Below are 24,527 nucleotides of genomic sequence, written 5' to 3' on the forward strand. Positions count from 1 at the left end.
CCCAGTTTATCGATTGGTCGAGACCTACAACTACCTAAGAAAAATAACGGACTGCACGAAATAATCATGACGACATCAGACTCAAAGTCTAACAGGAGACGATTTGGCTGTTTCTTTTAGTTATCGTACTTACGTACATTAACAGTAATTTAGTGAATTTTACTTACTTTTCATAATCAATTTATCAATTGGCTAAAAGAAAGATGTTACTATAAACAATAAAATGCTTTCTTTGATGATTCATTTGGGTAATGAAGGTAGCGATCATTGCAGAAAAAATTTACATAACCCGCTAACGCGGGTTATGTATTTTTTCTGCAATGTCGCTACCTTCATATCCCGAATGAATCACCAAAGAAAGCATTTTATTGTTTAAATAAATCAACTTACTGTTACGAATTAACTTTAATTTCAAAATTTCATTAAAAATTTAATCACTCTCATGAATCAACTTTCCTACTGTGATGAATCAACTTACCAACTATCACAAATCAACTTTCCCACTGTCATGAATCAACTTACCCATCGTCATGATTTGATTTACAAACTATCATGAATCAACTTATTTGCTTTTATGAATCAACTCACCCACTGTCAGGGATCAACTTACCTCCTATCATTATTTTATTCACCCACTATCATGAATAAACTTATTTGCTTTTATGATTCAATCTAGCCACTGTCTGTAAAGAATTAACTTTCCTTCTATCATTGTTGTTTAACGACTGTAGGTAAGTAAATTAATAATGACAACGGGTAAGTTATTCATGGCAGTGGATAAGTTAATTCTTGACAGTGAATAAGTAGATTCAATACAGTAGGTAGGTTTTTTACTGTAAGTTATAGACGATACATGACAGTGGGTAAGTTGATTAATGATAGCGGGTAAATTGATTCATTACAGTGGTTATGTTGATTAATAATAGCGGCTAAGTTGATTTGTGACAGTGTGTAAGTTAATTCATAAAAACAAATAACATGCGCGGATCCAGAAAATTTTTCCAGGGGGGGGGGGGGGTCCGACGGTTATTTGAGTTTGCCGGGGGGTCCGGGCATATTTTTGGTAATTTTATAATGTAATTTAAAGAAATTTGAATTTTACAGGGTCCGGACCCCCCCCCCCCCCCCTAACCCCTCTCTAGATCCGCGCATGAATGAGTTCATTCATGCTAGTGGGTGAATTAAATCGTAACAATGGGTAAGTTGATTCAGGAGTTTGCAAGTTGATTCAAATTAGCAAAAAATTTAAACTTTTTGCTTATAGGAGTCAACTTACTCACTGTCATGAATCAACGCACCAACTGTTATGAATCAACTTAATTAGCTTCAGGTATGTAGCTCCTGGCCCCGGGGCCATAAAACTTAGACGAGCTCACTTTCGATCTCAGTCTCAATTTTCGACTATACATTCCTTTTGTAAAAGTGAGACTGAGATCAAAAGTGAGTTCGTCTAAGTTTAATGGCCCCCAGGCCAGGGCACAAAAAACATCACGTGTTACATAGCCGGGAAATCCATTTCCCCTATAGGTCAATTCAATTGTTATTCGCAATTTATACCATATTTAAAGGGTTGGCTCGAAGCATCAAAAAACGGGTATTTTTATTAAATACTGAAATCTGATTGGTTAAGACGCAGTTCATAATCCGTTCTATTACCCTCAGCGTTAGCAACACACTTAGCAACGGGTAACATTATATAAATAGTGCCTGTTTGGGAGGGTAACAGTTGAAATTGACACCCCGAGAAAACCATTGTCAACCGACGCGAGGCACTATTTATTTTGTTATACTGAATGTCTTAATTTTTAAGAAATTTTAACTGCTTTTATATAGGAATAACGTAAATTCTACAGCGAACCGTACGCACATAATTTTCGGCTGTCTGACTAAAAAAAGGGCTTATCAAGCACTGGCGTCGGAAGCAAATTGAAAGTGTGTGTGTGTGTGTGGGGGGGGGGGGGGCTAGACTAATCCTCAGAAATATTGCGAAAAAAACCTATTTCCAAAAATCATGAAAATCCTAATGCGTGGGGGGGGGGGGGGGGGGGGGGAGTATACCTATCCAAAACTAATTTTACCTACCAAAATTTTTCCCCACAAATCATGAAATTCCTAATCCGTGGGGGCGGGGGGGGGGGGGGGGGGGCTAATATGCCTCTGAATCTAACTTCTCAATCTTTCAAGGTAAATTTAGGTACAATATTCTTTCCTCCGATAAGAAGTGGGGGGCTGAACCCTCCACCATGCTATGTGCCTAATGGTTAAGTATAACTTTGCAAAAAAAGTGGGGGGGGGGGGCTAAGCCCCCCCTAGCCCCCCCCCCCGGTTCCGACGCCTATGTCAAAGATCCGCCTATGTCAAGGCTTCCGTATAAATTACAGTATTTTAAATGATGAAAATACATGTACAAAATTTTTTTTTTTGATTCAATAACAAAGCATTTAAAATGGTAGAAAAAATGGTAGAAAAAATTCATGATATGAAAAAATATATCATATAAATGTACATGTATATAATACGATTTTCAAATCATGTTGCTACCAAAAATTGCAATATTTACACCTTCCAGAGTTTTTTTTTTCTTTGACAACACCTGCATGCGATAGGTAAAGCGTGAATAAAAATATCGATAAAAATATCGATACATGTACATATGGTAAATTTTGATATCATGATAATGTTGTGCTGGAGGAATGTAAAGTTTCGTTTGAAAAATACACTGTGACTGCCATATAATTTTTTTTTCCGATCGGATCTTTTCTAAACTGATGTTTAAAGCAATATGAGCTGCAATTTTCATGTTGATTTTTTCTTTAAGAAAATGTTATTTTCTACTAAAATGACCAAAAATATCATGGTTTTAAAATTTCGGTTAGCTCTGTTTTTGTGGGAAAACCCTTAGGTGGAAAACACAATTTTCTATATGAGGTTATCGCGACGTCATCACATGATGGACAAGCAAAACTGACCCTATAAAGAAATGTTATAAAAACGTGTTACAAATATATCTATATATCAATGGAAAGATAAAATGGTGAATTTTGTACATGTGTAAATATTAAAAGATAACACATTTATCATGTGATACATGTAATACGGTGTATTAGACGAGATAGAAATATGTGGTAAATCACAGGGGCACTGAAATTTATAAAAAAAAAAAAAATTCCCGTATAAAAAGATTGTTACAAATTTCAGTGTCTGGCAACCGAGCCCCTTTGGGATAAATTAAATATGGGAGATAATGCCCCAAATTGCTCTACACCCATTCATTTTTAATTAGCACCCCCTAACACATAATTGCAAGCATTTCACAGAACAAGTTTTAAGGTCTTGTTTTCATGTAATTCTAGGGTACATTCGCCAGCTTTTTAACCTGCTACTCAATGTTTATGGAGTTACCTCCCTCTATATCAGAGACTCACAAAATAAATTTTAAAAACATTTCTGCATAATTTTTACATCTATTCTAAAGATAAGACTATACCCTATGCAACTGAGAATAAAAATAAAATTATTTCATGTATACCGCATAAAAATAGCAGGAAAATCCCTACCCATCATGCTATCGACTGGGGACCCCCCCCCCCCCCCCCCCTGATTTTATACGAAACTGTGTGTTTAGCTACCTTAGCCATGAGTGAGAAGCGGCACATTCAACTTCAAATACGATGTCAACGGTGTCCGCGTCAACAGTCGCAATAGCAGCAGCTGTTATTACAGTGTAAGCATTCACACATGAATCGATTATACCATCGATTTACAGTTCGTTAAATAACACTCTACAGCGTGTAGAACTACATCGCAAAACGAAAATTGATCCCGCTTTGAGTTGGAGAAAATTTAAATCTACCTTTAGCGTCACTTATGACGTACCACTACCACAACTGGGTCACTTATTCGCTTTAACATTCATTATGTAATATCATTAACTGTTTTGACCTATGATATGGCCATGCCATTCTCCCAAAGCAGCATTTATATAAGGGATATTTATTATGACAGCCCATGCAGGACATTGTTGTACAGTTGTATTTTAAATAGCAATTTTTATTAAGGTCAAGATCAAGTAAACAAAAGGTGCCTAACGTTACAGGTTTATGAAATTCAAGATGTAAATGAAATATATCTATAGTCTGTCCCAAGTTATTGCTTCATCACTTTTTGGTGATTTTTTTAATAAAAATACACATACCTGTAAAAGCAGTACAGTTGAAATCAATGATATGGAAAATATCCAAGATATCTCCATCGACAAATTATCCCTTTTCACTCATTACAGTTTACAGGAACGAAAACAAGATTTATAATGGGAAATGTTTACATCTTTTCATTTCAACACCTCGCGCAATTTTTCAACGTTATCATCCATGCTATATTATGGCTGATGCAATGCAAAATCTGTATAGACTTTATATTTTGGGATCTGTATTGAAATCTGAAGTAGTAGAGGGGGCGTTTCAAAACAGATAATCAGGACATTTTTCATATTAGTGGATGAACATAGTTTGAGCACTAAGGTATTTATAATTATCGAAATATCAAGCAAAAAGTGATGGAAGCAAAAATTCGGGACAGAGTATAGAATGACTACAGTCTCTCCAAAACAGCATTTAAAGCTGCATGGTCTGATTTTTTGTTATCACAGTATCAAATAATTTTCCATACAAACCAATAATCTTAGAAAGTTATAAACTTTCGCCTATTTACACCAGCAGAATCGGTCTCCTTTTAAAGTTAGAAATATTTAATGTAAATAAAATAATTTAAGAATTAGTAGGCTATATGCTTGAAGTAAATGTTATTGAAGTAAATTTATTCTGAAATTCTTTATAATTTTAGAGGAAGCTTTTTAGGGATATGGTTTAAACCTGCTGATTATCATGATGAAAGTGTAAAAGAAACTGATTTGAAAAGCCTTGTCGATTCAACAAATTGCAATGGTGATTTGGGAAAGTGTGTTAAAGATGCTGTAAAGAGTGAGTTTCAGAAATACAGGAAAGAAAATGAAGAGACAAGTGACCTTCAGATATATAAGAAGGGAGAAGTAGAACAAGTGCTTTCACCTGAACAGTTGAATGCATTAGTTGAAGAAAAAGTGGAGCAGGTAATTGATAAATATTTGGCAAACCAACAAAACAAATATATTGCAGACCTGCAAGACAAAATAGACAATCTGGAAAAAAAAGTAGATCTAAGGAAGAATGAAGTTATAGAGAAATCCAAAACGGTTCCTGAACATTTTGAGAATGATTATTTGGAAAGACTGCTGAAACTGGAGAGTTTTATGCGAGAGAAAGAAAAGGATTCAAACCCAAATGTGAATTATTTTGAAAACATAATTGACATTTTATCATCAACTGCATCTGGAATCAAGGAACTTTACAGTGTTGCTAAAGCACAGGCTTATTCAAGTTGGTCAAATATCACAAATGTAGCTGTTGTTGGTAAGTACTTGTATCCATGCAGAGTAATTGTAAATTTGCTCTGTGATTCATTAAAACAAAAGATGTAATCATGTTGTATATAAGGTGAATGTCATTTTTTCAACGCTAGTTTATTTGGTTAAATTTATTCATTATTTTGAGAAGTATATGTCATCACCAATGATCTTTATACATGTATAGTATAATTTTTGGAGTAAAAAACTAAATATCAAAACATATAATTTCAACATGTGGTTTTTGTCATTTCTGTATTCATTGCATCTAGTTAGAATTGTCTTGGAATAATTTCAATTATTTAACTTTATAATTCGCTATTTATTTATTTAACACAATTTAGGTTGTACCTAAATATTCTTGTTATTTTTATGGTAATGCCAGCGACATCGATTTGCACATTTTATTAGAATGAGTGATGATGGTTAAATTTCTAACTAAGGTCACTTCAATTTAAATTTTTGTTTTTCGGACCTGCAAGCTGTTATTCATTAAAAAAAAATAAAAAATATTATTTTCAATTTACCGCATCGAAATAATTTTTGCTTCATGTTCTGCTCCAGTTTTTGATATTATTAGTCCCCTACCGGTTTCACCGGAGGGGACTATAGCCTTCCTCTGCGTCCGTCAGTCCGTCTGTCCGTCCGTCCGTCTGTCTGTCTGTCCGTCCGTCTGTCTGTCCCACTTCAGTTTTCCGTTGTTTTTTTCTGCATGCGTTTGACGAATGATGTGAAACTTGCTGAGCAGCTTCAAAATATCAAACAGCAGACCAAGTTTATACTTTTGTAGCATCTAGTCAACACAATTTCCAGAAAATAATTTTTTTCACTCCAAATTTTTTAATGATCGGGTTCGTTATCGGGCTCGGTGTGTACTAAATGAACGAGAATATTATGTGGTCAGTAATAATATCGTGCATTATTTGTATCATTACATTTATCATTTCTAATAACAAACAAATAAGTTCTGTAAAATGGTGTCAAGTATTGTGTAAATTTTAACGGCAGGGTTTTATCATTATTATTATTACAATCGGGTTCATTATCGGGTTTTGGCTGTTGAATAATAGACTAGACTTTTGTGTTTGCTTTGCTTCAAATATGTACTTTTTTTAATGGATTTTTGAGATTGTTTGCTGTTTATTATAATCATTTTTCATGATTTCATACTTTACAATTAATACATTTATGATAGGGGATATTTAATATACAGGGTCTCAAACTTTTGCCATTCTCAATCAAAGGGGTTACCGGTAGGGGACGTGTATTGCGGGACGTGTATTGCTTATGCAATACTCTCAGAATGCTTGTTTTTTATACAATTAAGAAATCAGGGAAAATTTGCAGAATAAGTCTGCAAAAGTAACAGAATAAACTTGATTGTTTGAACAGAAGGCTTGTTCACACACTGTTTAGACTTCGCAAAATGACTTGAATTGAAAGGGTTCCTGGAGCCCAGCTGATGTGAAACTTATTTGAAAGAGATTATCTACCGTTCCTTAATTAAATGCAAAAGAATTAATTCGAATTGATGCAAAAATAAAAGAGTTATGCCACTTTAAAGGGTTATTTTTACCTACAATCATGTGATAATGAGGCTTCTGATCAGCAGAAGTGATGTCATGAGGTCAACCGAAGAGAAATTCACTTATAAAGATATACAAAGTAAGTTTGGTTTTTACAGACAAAATTATTTATATACAAACTGGACAATAGTACATTGTATTTACGTTGCATTTGACAAGAATGCTCACATTTTTTACAGTAGGCATTTTCGGTGTAGACAAAATTTGATACTACACCTCAGGTATTTTTTGAATGATGTCTTTCTGTTGGTTAAGTAGGTCATATTTTGTTGTCTGCAATCTTATAGTAAGTACTGTTAAATTCATTTACAAACAGCATGGCTGTAAATCGTAAATATGCATCAGATGGCGTTAAACAATCAGTTGTAGCATTAGTTCAGAACAGAAAGAAATTCTTTTCTAACAGTTTCAGATATGTTAAATATGTTTAAAACATCTTTGCACCAAATTTACAGAAAGGACCAATGTGGTATAATGCATTTCTCACCCCCAAAATTAAAGTTTTTTATAAAAAGTAATTACCCCCAGTGATATAGTGTAGAAATGATGTCACGAAGATTGTCTTCTTTTGATAGGTTAATGGTTTAGAGCCAAATATGGGTGTTTTCCGATGGTTTTTTGGAATTTATTATCATGAACTCTTCTACATGGAAAATGTTAAAAATATTCTCCTGAAGAACTACAATGCTATAATTTGTGATATTATTCAAGCATCCTCAGGCTGTGTAGACTCAAAATTGTTAAAACCAAGATCCCCAGACCAATACTCGAGCCCCAGGAGGGGTTCAATGTTTAACATAGAAATATATAGAGAAAACAGTTAAAAAATCTTCTCAAGAACTACAATGATACAATTAGTGAAATTTAATACTATGCAAGCATCCTAGGATAGTGTAGATTCTAAATTGTTAAAATCGTGACACATAAAATAATACTATAGGTTTCAGATGCTGAATAAGGTTAAGGTCTTTAGAGCTGGTTAAAGTTTTTGAAGCAGGTGCCCTTTGATAGACAGCTCTTACTAAGTTATTATTGGACAGGTTCAGTCTTTCCCAAATTTAAAAAGATGATGCATGTTGTGATACTGATGTGCTCCACAGTCGTGGATGCTGAATCTAAGCCATATAGGTATAGGATGCTGGAGGTGGTTATACTTTTTAGAGGAGGTCACATGTTTGAATAAATAATAGTACTAATTAAAAGTGCGTGGTTGATTAAACTATATAAATGAATCACAGAGGTAGCTTCAGATACCAAGAGTGATCTTGATTATCTGGATGCTTAGACAGGTTTAAGATTTTAGAACAACCCAAATTGTGTTTTCCTCTTGGAGCTGGTTATAAAATGAATGAAATGCTGCTCTTATGTCATATCATATTGTATCATGATATTATACAGTATAATATTGTACCATATGATATATAATTACTAGACACAATATTCCATAGTGTCATAGGATACAATATTATATAGGTAGTGTATTAATAAATATTGTATCATACAATACAGCATGAAATTTACATACAATACGATTATTATACAATTTTGTATCATGATTTTATATGATATTGCATTAAACCACACTTCAGTATCTAATATTTTATTGAAGATCATTAACTATGATTTTCATCTCGTGAGGGTGATGCCTCTTCTTGGTGAGCTTATAAAATTGTTACCAAATTGTTAGCTCCTAAATTTTGAAGTCATTTGTCCGGAGTACAAAATATTATATTGATGTGGCCAAATACAAGGTTAATTTGGGTGGCTTTTCTTGTTAAAAGCTCACATATGTATGAATTCATTTCATTGTCAGTAAACATTTTTCTTTTCAGAGTACTCTAAACAAAATGTGTCAGCTGGACAATCAGTAGTTATAACAACAATTGTCTTCCTTATATCAGCCATATTGGAGTTGTTTTGTTGTATCTGCATTTGTCGATGTTTATCCAGATGGTGTCGAAGGAAAAGACAATCAGAATCCTCAGCTAGTGGACAAAATATATCAGGGGGTGCTAAAAAAGGCACATTACCACAACAAGAAGAATTAAAGGTATGCTTGTGTAATATGTTCATTTATGGAAAAAAAATCGAAAATTTATTTCGTATTTTTAATAAGGCCAAAATATATATATATATGTGTGTTTCCTATTTCATCAAATTTTAAAATAGGGTAGGTAGGTCGACAATGAGTTTTTAAGTTTTCCCCTTTCCTAGCATGTGATTTTTCTATACATTAAGAAAATGTATGTTGCAGGTGGAGCAATTGTGGATAGTGACAACTGTTACAGAATTAATGCTTTCTTAATTCTAAGATTAATTTGCATTTTATACGAAGATTTTATTTTCATGTTATTAGAAAATATGAATATTACAGCCACTATAGAATAACAGAGTATAATACTCATTACCACAAATATATTATATAGTAGTTATTAGTTCTATTTTCCTGGTCAACTGACATAACAGTAGACATTAATATCGTAACTGTAGGTGTTTAATTCAGAACAAGGAAATTCTGGATGATCAGACGAGAGCCTTAGAATTAAATCTTTTCAATAATTTAAAAAAAAAAAAAATGAATGATTAATTAATGGTTTACTACTAATTTTTAAAATTTCATTTGCAATTGAAATGCAGCATTTTAAAATCTTATTTTATTGTGAATGATATGTTAGGCTTATTCAAAGACTTACGATGTCTGCAGTCTACACACCCAGAAATAAAAAAAAAACACTTTGCCTCTGCTTTTTTCATGTACATCTTTATACAGCTTACTCCACTTACATGTATATTGAAATCGCTTATTTTGAAATTCGGCTTATTTTGAAATAGAAATAAATCCCCAGTTTTTACCTCTCATATTCTTTGCATTGATTTAACGGATATAATGAAATCGGCTATTTTGAAATATCGCTTATATTGAAGCCACTGATCGGTCCCCATAGGTGATAATTAGTTGTTTTTATAACGGTAATATTGAAGTACTCCCTGGCGGCTGTTGTCACGGTTGGTGACAGTAATTATGCCAGACTGACCGGTTGATATACAAAGGTGTGAATTGATAAGTTCTCATCATGTGTGTTTTTATACTTAAAAAAAAGTAAAATTTACTCACTGTTGATTTTTTTGTTTTTAAGAAACCGGTTGTATTGAGGCTAGATGTAATATGGAAACCTCACGAAAAAGAAAAACCTTATCTTCGGTCACAAAATACGAACTAGTTATGGCTATTGATAAAAGGACAAAGCTTAAATTCGAAATAGCTAAGGATTTTGAGATTATCTCGAGTACACTTACGATGATATACAAGCAGCGTTCAGCAGTATTTTAAGCGTTTGAGTCGGGTGATTTTTCTCTTAAATGTGGAAGAATGCGATCGGAGATTATGATGAGGTTTAAGATAGTAACAAAATGAAACTTACAAAACTTACGGACATAATTTTAATAAAACTTTGAAGGACTAATATTTTATGTAATCTGTTCACTGTAATAGATAAATGATGACCAAATAATTTGTTTGGGTTTGATTTTCTATGCTTACATCGGGAATGTACTTTCAAAAATGGCGGCTCCACGTCAGTCAATTTCGCTTATTTTGAAATACGGATATATTGAAATAATTTGCATGGTTCCCTGAATTTCAGTATATCCGGAGTAGGCTGTATATTAATTTATAACACATCACTGCCCTAAAAAACTATTTATTGCATTGATAATTTAGCTAAAATAATCAAGGATAACTTTCATCCATGTTGTCAATCTGCACTTAGAAATCTTTAAAACGCTTTGATAAGTGGTGTTTTCTATTGAATTGTTACAAGCGTTTTTTATCCCCTCGCGCAACTTGTTGCGAAGGGGATATAGCATCGCTACCGTGCGTGTGTGTGTTCGTATGTATGTGTGTGTGTTCGTATGTGTGTGTGTATGTATGTGTGTGTGTGCACTCCATTTCAATTTTCTAGTAAATTAAAAAAAAACCTTCCAATAGAATTTCCTCAACCTTTATACAAATATGTCTCATTGAAAAAGATTAAAACAAATGCAATGTCATATATTAATTGGTCAAATTTTTATGCAAAAACTTCGATAAAATTATACACTATTGCAAAGGAGGGGTGGGGGCATACATTATGACAAAATTCGTTCAAAACTAAAATTATTTATCATAGATTGCACACTTCTGTAAAATAACAAATAAGAAATGCATGTGCATTTCCAAACCATTAATACTATTACAAATTATTATTTCATTAAATCAATATCAAAATCAACTTTGTATACGATCAGTTATCAATCGAAATTTCTGAGTAAGAGTTATCTATCTTCCGCTTCACTTCTTTTAAACCAAAGTGAAAGTAAGCAGTTCAAATCAACAACTTGATATTTTTTGGATTTAGATCTAGTACAGGTAAAGAACTTGTAGTTTTTGCAGTAATGGAGGGTTAGTAGAATGTGGTCTTCTCATTAACATAACTATATATTCCTAAATAATGCATCCCTACATACAAAAACTCATGTCGCAAGGGGATGCTCCGCTTAGCGGTGCCCTTGTTAAACTCTGATTGGTAAAGACTCTATTGTTTAAACCAATAACGGTTGGTGACCTGGATTTGGAATAAAAAGTGTTAGAGTCTGCGCATAAAAAATAGGGTCGGTCGGGAAACCGGAAACACACATTTTTTTTTTTGGCCTAACAAATGGTCATATTTTTAATAAATATATTATTTTTATGACTTATCAGTCACTTGTTCACCACATTGGGAAAAGCAGACTGTAGTATGGGCAGCAATTTTTTTAGTACATATCAAAGAATTGTGAGCTCTGTATCTCGCTTATAATTCGAAGACTGACACTCAAACTTTGGTTGACTATTAGAAATGCCTTACTAAACCCTTGTAAACATTCAAAACGGAAAAATAAATTTTGACAAAGATCATGACCATGTCCCTTTTCATAAGTAGTGCCTGTTTGGGAGGGTAACAGTTGAAATTAACACCCTGAGAAAACCATTGTTAACCGAAGCGAAGCGGAGGTTGACAATGGTTTTCTTTGGATGTCAATTTAAACTGTTACCCTCCCAAACAGGCATTATTTATTTTATTATACTGAATGTCCTAATTTTAGAGAAAATTTTTACTGCTTTTATATAGAAATGATGTGATTTCTATGGCAAATCGTAAGAGCATATTTCACGTGCATGTAACAATTCGTTGTGTTACCCGTTGTGAAATGTGTTGCTAATGCTTAGGCTAATAGTATATAAATAGTGCCTGTTTGGGAGGGTAACAGTTGAAATTGACACCCGAGAAAACCATTGTCAACCGATGCGTCAATTTCAACTGTTATCCTCCCAAACAGGCACTATTTATTTTGTTATACTGAATGTCTTAATTTTTAAGAAAATTTTACTGCTTTTATATAGGAATAACATGAATTCTACAGCGAACTGTACGCGCATAATTTTCGCGCATGTAACATTTTTTAATGTTACCCGTTGCTTAGTGCGTTACTAACGCTGAGGGTAATAGAAAATATTATTAACTGCGTCTTAACCAATCAGATTTCAGTATTTAACATGAAAGTGTAACAAAACTGATTATTACATGTAACTGCATCTAAACCAAACAGATTTTAGTATTTTACATGTAAGTATAATAATATTAACAATTGTAAAATGGTGTCTAATGTTATTTATTAAGATTTCTGAACAAGAATGTAGCAAAATCTCGAAAATTTTAAAGTTTAATGGAGTCCTAGGCAAACTTTAATTCTGTTTAACCTGACATGAATTAATAGATACACATTTTTTCCCTTTTATCTCAGATTACCGCCATTATTTGCTGATTTCTATTGTTACACTTCTCACTTCACACCTGTACGTAATACATTGAAGAAAAAGATACCGATAATTAGAAATGCATTTTGAACAGAAAAATTTATGACACCTTCTGCATTGGTAAGGAATATTCAATGACATAGACTGAAATCCAGGCACACATTCTAAAACCCTCGATAATTGTATAACGTTTTCCTGTGTCGTACTGATGTAACAACACACATGCACTAACCACACTAGTAGATTATGCAGACACATCATGGACCTAGGAAAACAGGGAGTTTTTGTAGAAACTTATGGACACGATGTTTCGTTGTTACTTTTTTTTGATTAACTATTGTGTTGGATGTAGTGTGGGCGTGGTCTACAATAAAAACCAGACATTATGCACTCGGTATGTGGATGTGCACTTGAAGTAAGGCATCACTAACTGTTCAAATCATATTGAAATTCTCTCGAGGAATAAACCTTTTTTAATGTTTTATTGATAGTACAGTCGCACCTGCTGTTACGGCCACCTTTAATCAGCGGCCACTCGCCATGAGCGCCAGTTTCAATCCGCCCGTTTAGTTTTTCACTATATTTTAACTGATTTAAGCGTCCACCTGTCTAACGCAGCCAGCGGCCACAGTTTTTAGGTCCCATGGTTCAAACATGCCTGTTTTCAAAGACCATTTTGTCTGTTTTGTCACATGACTTTTAACTCTGACATGTGACCCCGTATCGAAAGAGGCCAAACTTCGAAAGCTGTTGGTGAGTTAATGACAAATAATTGAGTGTGTAATTTGAAGTCTGCTGAGATTTAATGAGATTATTGATTATCATAACACCTGTTTTGTGCTGTTATAATATCTACACGTACTTATATACTTGATATTTACAAAGTTATAAAACGGCCAGTCTTGCACTAAATAGCTTAACATGTACAGCAATAAGCCGGTAATACGCACCTTTTTTCTAGAAATGTCTTTGAGACAATAAAAGGGGTACTTATTATATATCCCAATGGAATTTTGATACTTTTTTAAGAGGTAAAACATTGGCTATCGTTGTTCAGCATATACCCTCTGTACGGAAACGCCACCTCTGTTTGTTTACCGCATTTTATCACTTGAAAAATTATTATTCGGGCGTATTTAGCAGAAAATGTATTGCTCTTAATCCTTTGATAGATAAATGGAATTAAAACGGCCAATTAAAATTAATTTAAACTGTTTATTCAGCAACCTGAGCTGTGCATTCACCATGTACGCTGCCATTACAGATGCTATTAATAAATTTGTGCAATCGAGCCAAAATGAAAATACTCAGTGTTTTTTCTTCATTAATTTGAAACCTGGAATAAAAGGCCAACTGTCTTTAGCGACCAGTTTGTCATTTTCCCACAGGTGGCCGCTTAAAACAGGTGCGACTGTAGTTTCCTTTGTTTGTTTTCACAAACATGTAACTACAATGTGTAGTTCATGCATTAGAATATGTGCAACCTAAAAACCTCAATCAGAAAACAACCGACCATTATTTTTTGGCCGGTTTACATATACCCCAGTTGTGGTGGAGGCGTGATTGAAAATAATATGGGGACCAAATGCTTCTATGAATTAATGTTTGCTTTAACAAATCCTTGCAAACTTTTATGGCTATAATGAATTCGCTTATAACAAATAAACTGATAAAGCGAACTGATTTTGAGTTCTTTAGAGACGAAAATTAATGAAGTTTGCATCTTCTATAACAAATTCTTTTAAATTATATATATTTTTAAAACACCAATCGACATAATACGAATATCATGGTGTTTTGAATATGTTTGGATGCACAAATCTATTAATTAAGTGAATGATGATTTGTCTCGTTTTATAAAAAATGTGTTTCTTTATCTTCTTTTTCAGAGATCCTATCAAAAGCTAGAAAACTCATTGTGTGTCATCAGTTTTTCTGAGGAGTATGTTAACAGTTACCACTTGCAACTAGCAAAGTCATTGACAGAATACATGTATCAAGGAAAACATGGTGAACTTAGTCACATCAAGAAAGTAACCATCACCAAACCAGATAATCTCAACAGCGTCCCTCGCTCCAAGGTCTGTATTACGGAATAAATACCAAAATTGACTTAGTTTATTCAAGTTCACAAAATAAGAGTTGAATCACTGATAACAAATAAGTTCATATTAAAAGAAATAAAGCTAAACAACTCTTTAGTAATTAGTTTTTAACCTGTCTTAGTCTGATTCATATCAGATAAGTTAAATCTGTTGACTAATTCTCATGCAAATATCTGATCTATATCAATGAATGTCCAGTCAGGGTAATTTTGAGCAATCTATTTTATCAATGCAGTGAATAAGCTTCTTAGAAAGTTGTAATGGTTGCACTAATACACATGCATAAAAAGTCAGAATAAGGAAAAAGTACAGCTGCAATAAATCCTGATTATGAAAGAAATTATATTCAGGAATAGAAATCAAATTCTAACCAATGATATTTTATACAGAAATTGTTTTCAGCGTAAAACCTTTGTATTACCTTTTCCACCCTACAGGTCTTCATTGTATGTGTGGACTACAATGAAAGGAACGATATACTAGAGCCCTACTCTCCCAACAAAAGCACTTTTTTAGTCAGAAGATCAACTGTGCGCAGCCTAATGGACAGCAAAGGTTAAATTAGCTAATATTTATTGCATATTATATTTATTATCCTATCAAGCTATAACATGTACATGATGGTGTTCAACTACAGTATGTTGTTGATTCATTGAAAAATTAGAACCAATTAATGTTATAATCATGTTCATTTTGCTATAAATTACCTTATGTATTTAAATCAAATAATTAAAAATTTGATTTCCAAACAGTCAAGTCTGTTTAAGCTTGAAAATAACTAGGGCTGGGACGATACTGTACCTAACCGATTCTGTACATATCACAATACAGTGCAACTAAATGAAAACATGAATAAGGGTTTAGAACTTATTCAATCTGTCGATGTATTACCACATGTTCAAAGTGATTTCATTATATTTAAAAGAGCGTTGCACAATTTACAAATTGCTTTAGTCTTGTATACACTACTTTTTTCATAAACAAGTAATCCAAAAGTTTTACACACTCTGGATTTAGCTTTATAACAGTTTTAACAAATTTATGAGGTTTTTTGCCATCTTTGTACTTTCATATTACGTGCGCGAACTAAAAATAGCCAATATATGAAGCTTGGATATTTTTAGAAAATAAAAAAAAGTTCTCTTAGGTATCGTTGTTTTAAAGGCAAATGTATGAATCCAAATATCATCAAAATAAATACTGTGATGCACCGGTGCCTCAGTGGATCATCCCATCCCTAAAAATAACTACTCTGAGTTGTACAGGGTTCTGTCACATTGTGTCTAGATGCTAAGTTTACACACATATATAACTTGGATGCTTTCTGTTAAATGGAGTTTGGTTCACATTGTATGTTTGAGACTTCTATCATCACATCAAAAATATATATTATTGTGGAATCATTTAAATTTGTGGGAACCAATTTTGCATCAAGTGTAGGGTTTTTGCTTATTCATGGGGATATAATTTTGTGGATGCATGGGTTTTCAGTTTAAATAAACTTACTCTGTGAAATTTGTTTTTGTTGAGGATGTAAATTCATGGGGTTTGAGGATGTACATTCATGGGGTTTGGCAACCCGCCCAGAAAAGCTGAAACTACTGGTGTGAAAGCAGCGTCATGTAGTTTAAATTCAAGTTTGATTGAATCATAATCCCCAGGGATTAGGTGGGGTCACAATAGGGAGTGACTTCTTGCATAGAAATGAAGAGAGAAAAATCTTTGAAATCTTTTTAGGTCACCTGAGTCACTCAGGTGACCTATTGCAATTGGTCTTCGTCCGTCGTCGTGTGTCGTGCGTTAACAATTTTACATTTTTTACTTCTTCTTGAAAACTACCAGGCCAATCGTTACCATTTTTGGTGTGAAGTATCTCTATGGTAAGAAGAATCTAAATTGTGAAATTTATGGCTCTACCGCCCCTGGGGTGCCACGGGCGGGGCCAAATATGCAAAAAAAAGCCAAATTTTCAAAATTCTTCTTCTCTACTCCCACGCATGTGAGGAAAAAACTGGTTGCATGGTTATGATGTCTATGACGCCCTCTAACAAAATTGTGAAATTTATGGCCCCTGGGTCAGGGGTTCTGGCTCTAGGGTGGGGCCAATATGGCCATATAGTAAAAATGTATTAAATCTTAGAAAATCTTCTTCTCTACTCCCATATATATTTGTTAAAAACTAAATGCATGGTTATGATGTCCATGAAGCCCTCTACCTTAATTGTGAAATTCATGACCCCTTGGTCAGGGGTTCAGACTCTAGGGTGGGGCCAATATGGCCAAATAGTAAAAATGTATTAAATCTTCGAAAAACTTCTTCTCTACTCCCATATATATTTGTTAAAAACTAAATGCATAGTTATGACGTCCATGAGGCCCTCTACCAAAATTGTGAAATTCATGTGCCCCTTTGTTAGGTGTTCAGGCTCTAGGGTGGGGCCAATATGGCCATATAGTAAAAATGTTTTAAATCTCAAAAAATCTTCTTCTCTACTCCCACACATGTGAGCAAAAAACTGAATACACGGTTATGATATCCACAATCTCCTTTACCTAAATTGTGAAATTCATGGCCCCTGGGTCAGGGGTTCAGGACATGGGGAGGGGGGGGGGCAATATGGCAATATAGTGTTAATGCATATAATTTTTAAAAATCTTCTTCTCTATTCTCACACATCTGTATAAAAAAAAATGACTAATAATTATGTTTATCAAGAAGTCCTCTACTGAAATTTTAATTTTCATGTCCCCTGGGGTATGGGTTTTGACTCTAGGGCAGGGCCAAAATGGATGTATAAATGTTAATGCATATAATGTTAAAAAATTATCTTCTTTACTCCCACACAACTGAAAGGAAAACTGAATTCATGATTTTGTAGACCAGATCTTTTAGTTTTTCACCAAAATTATAGGTTTCACAGTTCTTTTTTAATTAAATGTGGTCGTCATTACAAATTTATAATTTTTCTACTCCAGTATGAAACCTAATTATTTAGATGCATATATAAGACTCCATGACAAGTTTGTGTATGGGATATATGCTACTCAGGTGACCGTTAAGGCCAATTGGCCTCTTGTTCTCAAAAACTGAAACAACAGACGGAGCTCAATGTTTAACATAAGAATAAATGGAGAAATAAAAATAAAAAAAAATTGTACTAAACCAGATTAACTCTACCAAATATTTTGTATTTGATACCAACAAGCTGATTTGATCAGAGTTACCACTGTTGTTGGTTACGTGAGTGATTTGGTAGCTTGGCCTATCATCACATTTATCATTACACCTGGAACCTTATATACTCTTTTATAAATTGTTTCAAAGTCTTAAGAAAAAAAATTAGTCATTTAGTTTACATTCCACCTGTGTAAACAAGAAACAGGTTGATATTTTTTTTATTTTAGAATTTTAATTTTAAAATTAGAATGAATAAATATGTGATTTCTCAACCAATGGCAGATCATTTTCATGAAATTTTATTATATTTGCAGTTGATTAAATTTTATTCTTTTTCAGCTCTTGTAATTTTGGTGTATTGCCTGGAAAAGTCTTCCGAAAATTTAGGTCCTGGTAATCGGTATGCTTATAAACTGCAAAGTAAAATTGTTGCTGTTGAAGAGACAAAAGAATTGGACGAAAAAAATTGTATTTTTAGTGTGTACAAGAAACTGACCACGTTTCAGTTAGGAGCATTGAAGCAGACTGTTGGCGAATACTTAAAGAAGTTAGAGGAAATTGTTAGCTGATTATTTGAAATTGTTAGCTGATTATTTATTAACACCAAATTGTGTTCAGTAATTTCCTAGTCCTGCCTCAAGCCTAAGTTAGCATGGTCACGATTTGAGCTAAAATGTACAAATTTTAAATTTCCTTTATTGATGCTTGGAGTGCTTCATTAGGGCCTTAGATCAAGTTTGGTCAACCAAAGTTTAACTGCCAAACGTCGAGTTCGAAGCAAGCTAAAGAGCTTACAATTTTTTGTTGAGTTTAAAGACCACAGGCATGCCTTTTTTTACATAATGAATGCTGAATAGGAAAAAAACAAGATTTCAGACAAATGTGAATGGTTGGAGCTCAACTTTTATTAGTATATTGAACAAATGTAAAAAAGAAAAAAAAACCAGGATAGGAACCTTGTTAACTAAAAAAATTTTGTGAGCAACGCACCTTGCATGTATCTTGAAAACTTTAATTTTGACAGACTATTGAAATATTTCAGTAAAACATTGTAAAAATTAAAAATAAAAAAATAAAATTTGGAAATTTTCTGCTTGAATTGTAACCGTACCAACTAAGCTGGAGACAGGTCTAGGATTAGTCATATAGTGTCATAGATAATTTTAATGTAAAATGAATCTTTGAAAACCAAATAATGAAATCTATTGTGAGGCAAGATTTTTTTTCCAATACTCAGTACCTCAAACTCTCGTACTCAAATAAAACTATTTTTTGTTGCTTTGCGTTATGCTCTATGCTCATTCTGCAAATTTCTGTTGGTTTTTTTGGTCAAAATTGTTACGATACATTTTTTTTTATTTTATTGACTGTGTTGTGATGCACTCATTTCAATTTCTTTATATTTCCATTTCTGTTACCATGGTGTTTACTTAAAACTGCATGGTCCGTTTTTAGCTCACCGAGACGAAGTCAGGGGGAGCTTATGCTATACCCTCGGCGTCGGCGTCGGCGTCGGCGTCCGGACCTGGTTAAAGTTTTTGTTGCAGGTCCTGTATCTAAGCTATTACTTGTCCTATCTTTACCAAACTTGCATGGATGATGCATCTGGACCTACTTATGGACTTGAAAGACTTGGATGCTGAATCTGAGTCCTAAATTTCAGATGCTGGAGGAGGTTAAGGTTGTTGGACCAGGTTAAAGTTTTTGTTGCATGTGCCCTTTGATAGCAATATCTAAGTTACTGCAGGTCCGTACTTCACCAAACTTGCATGGATGGTGTGTCTTATGATACTGATGCACCAGACAGGCTTGAGTGCTGAATCTGAGCTATAGGCTTCGGATGCTGGAGGAGGTTAAGGTTTTTGGAGCTGGTTAAAGTTTTTGTTGCAGGTGCCCTTTGATAGCAATATCTAAGTTACTGCTGGTCCGTACTTCACCAAACTTGCATGGATGGTGTGTCTTATGATACTGATGCACCAGACAGGCTTGAGTGCTGAATCTGAGCTATAGGTTTCGGATGCTGGAGGAGGTTAAGGTTTTTGGAGCTGGTTAAAGTTTTTGAAACAGGTGCCCTCTGATGATTAAATCTTAGTTACTGCTGGTCCGTACTTCACCAAACTTGCATGGATGGTGTGTCTTATGATACTGATGCACCTGACAGGTTTGAATGCTGAGTCTGAGCCATAGGTTTCGGATGCTGGAGGAGGTTAAGGTTTTTAGAGCTGGTTAAAGTTTTTGTTGCAGGTGCCCTCTGATGATGATATCTTAGTTACTGCTGGTCCGTACTTCACCAGATTTCCATGGATGGTGTGTCTTATGATACTGATGCACCTGACAGGTTTGAATGCTGAGTCTGAGCCATAGGTTTCAGATGCTGGAGGAGGTTAAGTTTTTTGGAACAGGTCACATGTTTAATAGATAATAGTACTTTTTCAAACTTGCATAGTTGATTAAACTGTAGTATGAAATGAATGAATCACAGAGGAAGCTTCAGATGCAGAGCTTGATCTCCATTATCAAGGATGCTAAAAAATATATCTTAGTTATTACAGGTCCTAACTTCACCAAACTTGAATGGATGGTGTGTCTTATGACACAGATGCACCTGACAGGCATGGATGTTGAATCTGAGCCATAGGTTGCGGATGCTGGAGCAGGTTAAGGTTTTAATTGCTTGTGCCCTCTGATGATGATATCTTAGTTATTACTGGTCTGAACTTCACCAAACTTGCATGGAGATGCGTCTTATGTATACTGATGCACCTGCTGAATCTGAGCCATAGGTTTCGGAGGCAGGATGAGGTTTAGTTTTTTTGGAACAAGTCACTGTTTTATAGATGATAGCTTGCATAGTTGATTTAACTATATTATAAATGAAACGCAGAGGTTGCTTCAGATGCAGAGCCTGATCTCCATTATCAAGGATGCTAAAGAAATCTCCTACCTTACTCAAACCTGCTCGATAGATAGATGTGTTTGTTGATAAATGATATAACATGATTCCTATGATATAGTATTGTATGGTATGAAACAATATTGTTTAATATAATACAATATGATATCATATGTAATATTATAAAAAGTTATATGATACGATATTATATTGTATAACTTTTTTTTGTTCTTGATATTTTATGTAATGATATTGTATCATGATAACGTTATGTATAGTATGTATAGTATTGTATGTTATGATACAATATTGTATAATATTATATTGTATTATTAATTTATTATTTAATCACATGATACTATTACATCAGATATTGCAAAATGTAATATTGTATCCTATGATACTATATTGTATATTCTATAATATTGTATCATACGATTTTGTATAATATGATATTAGTTTCTGTAATATAGAATTATATCACATGAAATTGTATAATATGATACTGTTATATTATATAATATTGTATCATACGATATTGTATAATATGATATTGGTTTATAATATGATATATTATCACATCACATGAAATTGTATTGTATGATATTGTAAAATATATTATTGTATCATTTGATACAATATGTATGATATAATATTGTATTATATAATATTTTACTTTATCACATAATATTGTATCATTTGATGATACAATGTTGTATCAAATAATATTGTATTATATGATACAATATCATATTATGTATCAAAAATGATACAGTATCATACAATATCATACTATATTATACAATATAATATCATATGTTTCAATGTTATGATGTATTATGTAATATGATATTGTAATATAATACTATATTGTTTTATATATTATGATATTGTATTATTTGATCAAATACAATAACGTATAACACAATATAATGTAATATCATACGTTACAATATCATATCTCATCATTGTTTATTATGGTATTTTATTGTACTATATGATAGTATGCAATATTTAATTTTATATTATTGTATTGATTAACATATGAACATATGATTATCATACAATTTTTTAACAGATGATATACGATATTGTGTCAAAACAGAATCCATGAATATCCAAGATCATAAAGTATGATTTTCATTTAATATGATAAAGGTGATCTCATAAAGGTGAAGTTTCATAAAGGTGATGTCTCGTCTCGGTGAGCTTTGTAATCTGTGATTACCTATGTTTTTTGCTATTATAGTATTGTATCAAATGCTTTTCCATACAAACCAATGATCTTAAAAAGTTATAGACTTTCGCCTATTCACACCTCTCTAAAAGTTATAAATATTCAAATTAAATAAAAATACTTTCTAATCGGCATACAAAAAAAAAAATACAAAAAAAACCAAACCAAAATGCAGTTTGGGAATGTTTAGGAAAGAAAACCGTTTGGTTTCGTCCCCCGAATGTTTGGGTTTATTCAACCCGGATGATATGCATCGATTGAAAACAAAACAAACTGCAGAAATAATAGTGAACAACATGACCAAAGTTAATTTTTTTTATTTGCCAGTACACTACCATATTTAGATTATTAAGACGATGTCAAAATCGTAATAAACAATTATCCCCGTCACGACGTCGGGTACGAATTATAATATAAGGCGAAATAACGCGATCGCCTTTATATGTCGTTTTTTCTTGTTAGAAAATTTTGTAACTTTTTTCATTGAAATATGGCTTAATTGACAAGGAAACTTACTGCAATGTCAATAATTATACACATGCTTAGCAAAATCATCGTTTAAAAGCGTAGACAAAATTTGCTATTAAGTCGGACCAAGCAATTTTAACTATTTAGGTTCAATTATAATTCATAGATTTATCATTTATGTCGTAGCGCTTCTCTTAGATTTTAAATTGAATAGTTTGAAAATTCTGTTATATAAAAGTAAAAAACCAATTTGAAGATGGTGTAAAAAATATTAATGTTTAAATTACAGAGAACCCTGGGTCAAGAATAGACCACTTTCTTTTTGTTGGGGGAGAGGGGGTTGAATTTAGTTGGGTAAAGTAAATGTTTAATGTTACTGCTATGATGAGTAATACGACCCAACGACTTCTTGTTTAGTAAGTTCAAAGTGACAATTCGGTAAGAATTCTGAAAACCGTCAACGTTAAGAAGAAAAAATATATGCATTTTAACACACAAGCTTTCATTTTAAGGAACACATATTCTTGATGCATTTTCTTTAATTAGAAATTGTTTTTACATTCTTTTTTTTTAAATGTATTTTTCTTGGCATAATAAAATTGTTGACGTCATGATAATTATAGGCACATTATCCCTGAAAATGGAGTCATGTTGGTTTTGTTGTTTTGGATTTTTTTTAATTTTTGACTTGATAATGCATGTTTCTTTTATTTACTGTATTTTATGTGGATTATATAAAATTACATTTACTTTTCTTTTTTTTTTATATATATATTTAAATGTGCATTTTTGTTGAGCACACAGCAGCATTTTGTTTAAACAGCTGCTTTTTAAATTATTTTTAGCATTTTAATGTGTTGTTTTGTGGAGCTCAAACGTCTTTTTGTTTATTAAATTACTTAATTTGGATGTCCCATTTTATCATTAAAACTTATTTCCCTTTATAGGATTTATCTTAATAACGCTTTCGTTGTTTTCTTTTCTGAATGACTTTCTTTAGCAATGCATGGTAAGCGTGAAAATATTTGTATAATTTCAAAACGATTCCGATGTTCTCTAATATGTTAACACTATACTAATTACATTAAGGTATCCGATCCATATTAGGACCAAATTTTTCAAACCTTGATGATCAAACCTTGATGATCCGTCATGTATTTAATATTTTGATAATTATTTAAAACATTTACGAGTAGAAAAGGATTTACCATGAGAAATTTTCAAAAATATTATTAACTAAGCAGTAATTAATTAATGAAGATTGCATTAAGGTCTATGGAGACTATCACCTTTTTTTTTAAATAAAAAAGTAATTACTAGGAATATCAAAAAATGTATTTTATCATTAGGAATACAAAAACTATAAAATTTAAATTTTATACTGTGTAGATTGTTTTAGAATTAATTTTTATAGAATAAAACAAAGGGGGAAAACTTGTCAAAAAAAAAGGAAAGGACATTAATTAGGACACATTCCACTCTTACATATTGATACCTAAATAGGAAAATTATGTCCAAGTATAGTGAGTATTAAGCCCATACATATCTGTTATGCACCCAGATTCATTGAATCTGAGGCAATTATGGATCGGATACCTTAAAATTTCAAAACATGTTTAAAGGTTTAACATCCACATATTTGTAATTTTAAGGTATTCAATATATAATGAGATTTTGAACAATTTTGTATCATTCTGATTTAGTTAAATATGTATTGCTAGATAACAATGAAAGTGAAATGAACCAGTTTTACACGTGAGGCGGATCATTTTGCACAAGACTTT

General features: G+C 32.8%; 1 protein-coding gene across 1 annotated transcript; it reads left to right on the forward strand.

Moving 5' to 3' along the window:
* The first annotated feature begins 3,593 nt into the window (after positions 1-3,593).
* LOC105337595 (uncharacterized) lies at positions 3,594-20,231 on the forward strand. Its single transcript, XM_066077177.1, has 6 exons — positions 3,594-3,724; positions 4,843-5,447; positions 8,859-9,076; positions 14,752-14,943; positions 15,405-15,522; positions 18,485-20,231. The coding sequence occupies exons 1-6, from the start codon at positions 3,672-3,674 to the stop codon at positions 18,712-18,714; spliced, it is 1,416 nt and encodes a 471-aa protein (XP_065933249.1). The 5' UTR covers positions 3,594-3,671; the 3' UTR covers positions 18,715-20,231.
* The last annotated feature ends 4,296 nt before the right edge of the window (positions 20,232-24,527 follow it).

This window comes from Magallana gigas, chromosome 2 (genome assembly GCF_963853765.1).
Source record: "Magallana gigas chromosome 2, xbMagGiga1.1, whole genome shotgun sequence".
Lineage (NCBI taxonomy): Eukaryota > Metazoa > Mollusca > Bivalvia > Ostreida > Ostreidae > Magallana > Magallana gigas.